The sequence below is a fragment of the Gavialis gangeticus genome, unplaced genomic scaffold (genome assembly GCF_001723915.1).
Source record: "Gavialis gangeticus isolate Ggan-Ray unplaced genomic scaffold, GavGan_comp1, whole genome shotgun sequence".
Taxonomy (NCBI): Eukaryota; Metazoa; Chordata; order Crocodylia; family Gavialidae; genus Gavialis; species Gavialis gangeticus.
In genome coordinates, this window is record NW_017729029.1 from 38,522,818 (window position 1) to 38,525,781 (window position 2,964).

The window sequence follows — 2,964 nt, forward strand, 5'->3', positions numbered from 1 at the left end:
CCAGCCCTAATGTCTATGAAATCTATGAAAGCTATGAAAGAAAAGAGGCAGTAGAGTGGCCCCTGGGGCAGGCATTCTGCCCCCAAGAGACAGTGAAAGTGGGCATTAGCAACAGGTTAAAATGAAATCAAAGGAATCCCTTCAGAGACCTCTTGCTATGAACAATGTTGACAGACAGATGGCATCGGTCACCCTGCCAAGATGCTCTGCAGAGGCTGGAGCTCTCCTTTAACATACTGTCTGCCATTTCTTCTAAGCCAGGACTACACCCTAACTACAAGACATTAAAGGGCTGGTACAACAGGACCCAGCAGGAAAAAGGCTGGGATGCATCATCATCCCATAAATTTTCTCCTAGAGACTGCACTACTGTAGGTGGTCATGTCTGTTCTAGATACAATACCAGTCTTTTGCGTTTCTGGGCAGCTGATCTGGTGGTGATGTTCAGAAATGGGAGCTCTTTCAGTGGTGAAGGCTGGGTAGAGGAATTCAGGGGCTCATGCAAGACAGAGGAGTTTTCCCCATCATGTGGGACCAGCAATGGCCTTGGACCAGCATCTGTTATCTCTATGGAGAGGAAAGAGAGAAGAATTAAATGTATTTCTCTATGTTCCAAAAGGTAACAGCATCATAGTCAGAGTTGGATGGAGGTGATTTCAAAACCTATGGGAGAAGCAATGTCACAACCATGGAAACAGGACCTCATCAGTACAACGTATCTCTGAAGTCCCTGGTGGAAGAGCCTCCAGATAAAAGTCCTGCAAAGTTTTCCCACAGAAGTCCATTTTGGGATTTTCTCTTTCCTTCTTACAATAGTGGCATATGCCCTTCACCAGACAGTGTGGCAGACTTGGTTAACACACATTTCCCTCCCACCCAAAGAACCAGAGAAATCCCATGCTGGATACTTTCCACTTACATGAAATGGAATCTGCTAACAGAACTCCTCCATCTCAAACAAGCTCTACCTCAGGCTGAGTTTAACTGTGGCCTTAGCAACTGTTCCCTTCTGTGGGCCTTAGACAATAGCTGGCAGGCACTCACTGCAGCAGTTTGAACATGCTGACCAGCTGCCATTCTCCCACAATCTTACATTCTCTCTTCCCTCTTCTCTCTGGAGCTCATGCCATCTTTCTTGAACACTGGTAAACTTTGCCTTGGTGTAAACTGAACACCATTTATCACTTGTTACCTCCCTCCCATTGTCTTACCATTACACCTCACTATGCCGAAGACAAGAGTTCAACATCTTTGTACCTTAACTGCTCCACCTTCTGTGGTTTCACCCTCCAATCACAAGCTGCTGATTACATCACCTGCCAGCGACAGCCTATCAGGGATGTGCATCTGAAAGGATGGGGGAACATCCTCAGCTGTTCTCTCCTGCTCCAACAGGCCAGGCTCCTCTGCCACCTTCAGCCTGTTGGGCACCTGCATGCTTTGACTGATGGCTTCTGTGAAGCCCAAGTCGCATTGGATTCGGTTCAGGTCCAGGCTCCAAAATGGCCACATCATCACTTCCTTCCTAGGTCACTTCATCCACCTTGATGCCACACAGAGAAAGAGAGTGATGGTAGGGTTACCGTATGTCCAGGATTTGGCTTTGCCTCTGCTTTTCCGGCACTTCCTGGCTTACCCTAGCAAGATGCTACTTGGGACGTGTGTGTGTCCATCCGTCCATGCCTGCTAGCACTGGGGCTGCAGCAGGGCAGGGAGGCAGGGGAAGGGGGTGTGGGGTTCTTCAGGGGCAGCAGGAAGCTACGTGGGCAAAAGGGCTAGGAGAGGGGGGTGGGAAAGGGGCCGCGGGTCAGGAGTGAGGGAAACTGGCCGGGCTGGGTGGGGCAGGATGCTGTGGGTCAGGAGTGAGGGGTATCAGCAGGGATGGGGGCTGCAGGTTGGGAGTGAGGAGCAACAGTATGGTCCACGTGACAGGGTACTGTGGATCAGGAGTGAGGGTCAGAAGCAGGGCTGGGTGGGGGGTTGTGGCTTGGGAATAAGGGGTAGGGCATGGGCATATCACTGCCCCCACAATCATATACCCCCTCTCCCTCTTCCCCCCACAGGTGTCTTCTTTTTTGAAAATGGAAACATGGTAAGTCTCACTTAAAAACCTGGGCACACCCTGCCAATGCACATGGAGCAGGGCACAATGTGAAGTAGCATTAGGATAGAAATACCCAATATAAGCCAGACTGTGTTAAATTTGAAAGAGCAGCCCCTGCTAAGATAGAGAGGAGGGCTGACAGTGACTAAACATAGAAGTTCCAGGATAAAAAGAAAAGAAACTAGGATCTGGCCAGTAGTTCCTCTCTGTAACTGGATTAACAGACGTGCTCTGTACTTTGAGATCCTACAATGAGCTGACCAGTAGCCATTTTCTCAGGGTGAGAACGTGATGGTAAGATGGGGAAAGGGGCTTCATAGCTCACAGAAACAACACAGCCACAGGGGAGGCAGCGCAACAGAACAGACGGAACAGAGCGGGCACAGAGTCAGCTGCATGATCTCAAACAAGTCATGGCCCCTCTCAGTGCCTCAGTTTCCCCTTGAATATGCTGAGCTTTGCCATGTAGATGTGCTTTGTAAGGCTCCTCTGGCTGACAAGTGCTAGTACAATGTGTTGAAGCCTAGGAGTAACTGGGGGAAGGTAAAGCACAGCCCAACATCTTTGAACAGCTTTCCCAAGTGTCTGATGTAGAAATGCTTTGCTCTTTTTATAAGCTCAGCAGCAGCTGGGGGAAGCCTGAGAAGCAGAGGCAGCAGAGAGGTGATTTCCATGGGCATTTGTACATGACATGGTGTTTTGTCCTCGTTAATTAACCACGCCTTTAAAATTTTAGCAATGCTAGCAACGCGTTTGTGTTTGCACAACATGTTCTTTCCAGCAATGTAAGTCCTGTGCATCATTCCCCACAGGCTCCAGCAGGGGGAGCCAAATACCAATCTATCCCCCCCCCAGTTGTC

The 2,964-nt window shown here is 49.5% G+C and overlaps 1 protein-coding gene across 4 annotated transcripts in view; it reads right to left on the bottom strand.

The window, feature by feature from the left end:
- Positions 1–2,964, bottom strand: part of LOC109300668 (mitochondrial fission factor homolog B-like) — a 54,839-nt gene that overhangs the window by 9,528 nt on the left and 42,347 nt on the right. For all 4 annotated transcript variants that reach the window (XM_019521421.1, XM_019521422.1, XM_019521423.1 and 1 more), the window contains exons 2-3: positions 1,317–1,543; positions 404–567 (exon numbers count right to left, since the gene is read on the bottom strand). In XM_019521421.1, coding sequence (XP_019376966.1) covers positions 404–567; positions 1,317–1,515 — 363 coding nt within the window. In that variant the 5' untranslated portion in view covers positions 1,516–1,543. The remainder of the gene's footprint in view (positions 1–403; positions 568–1,316; positions 1,544–2,964) is intronic.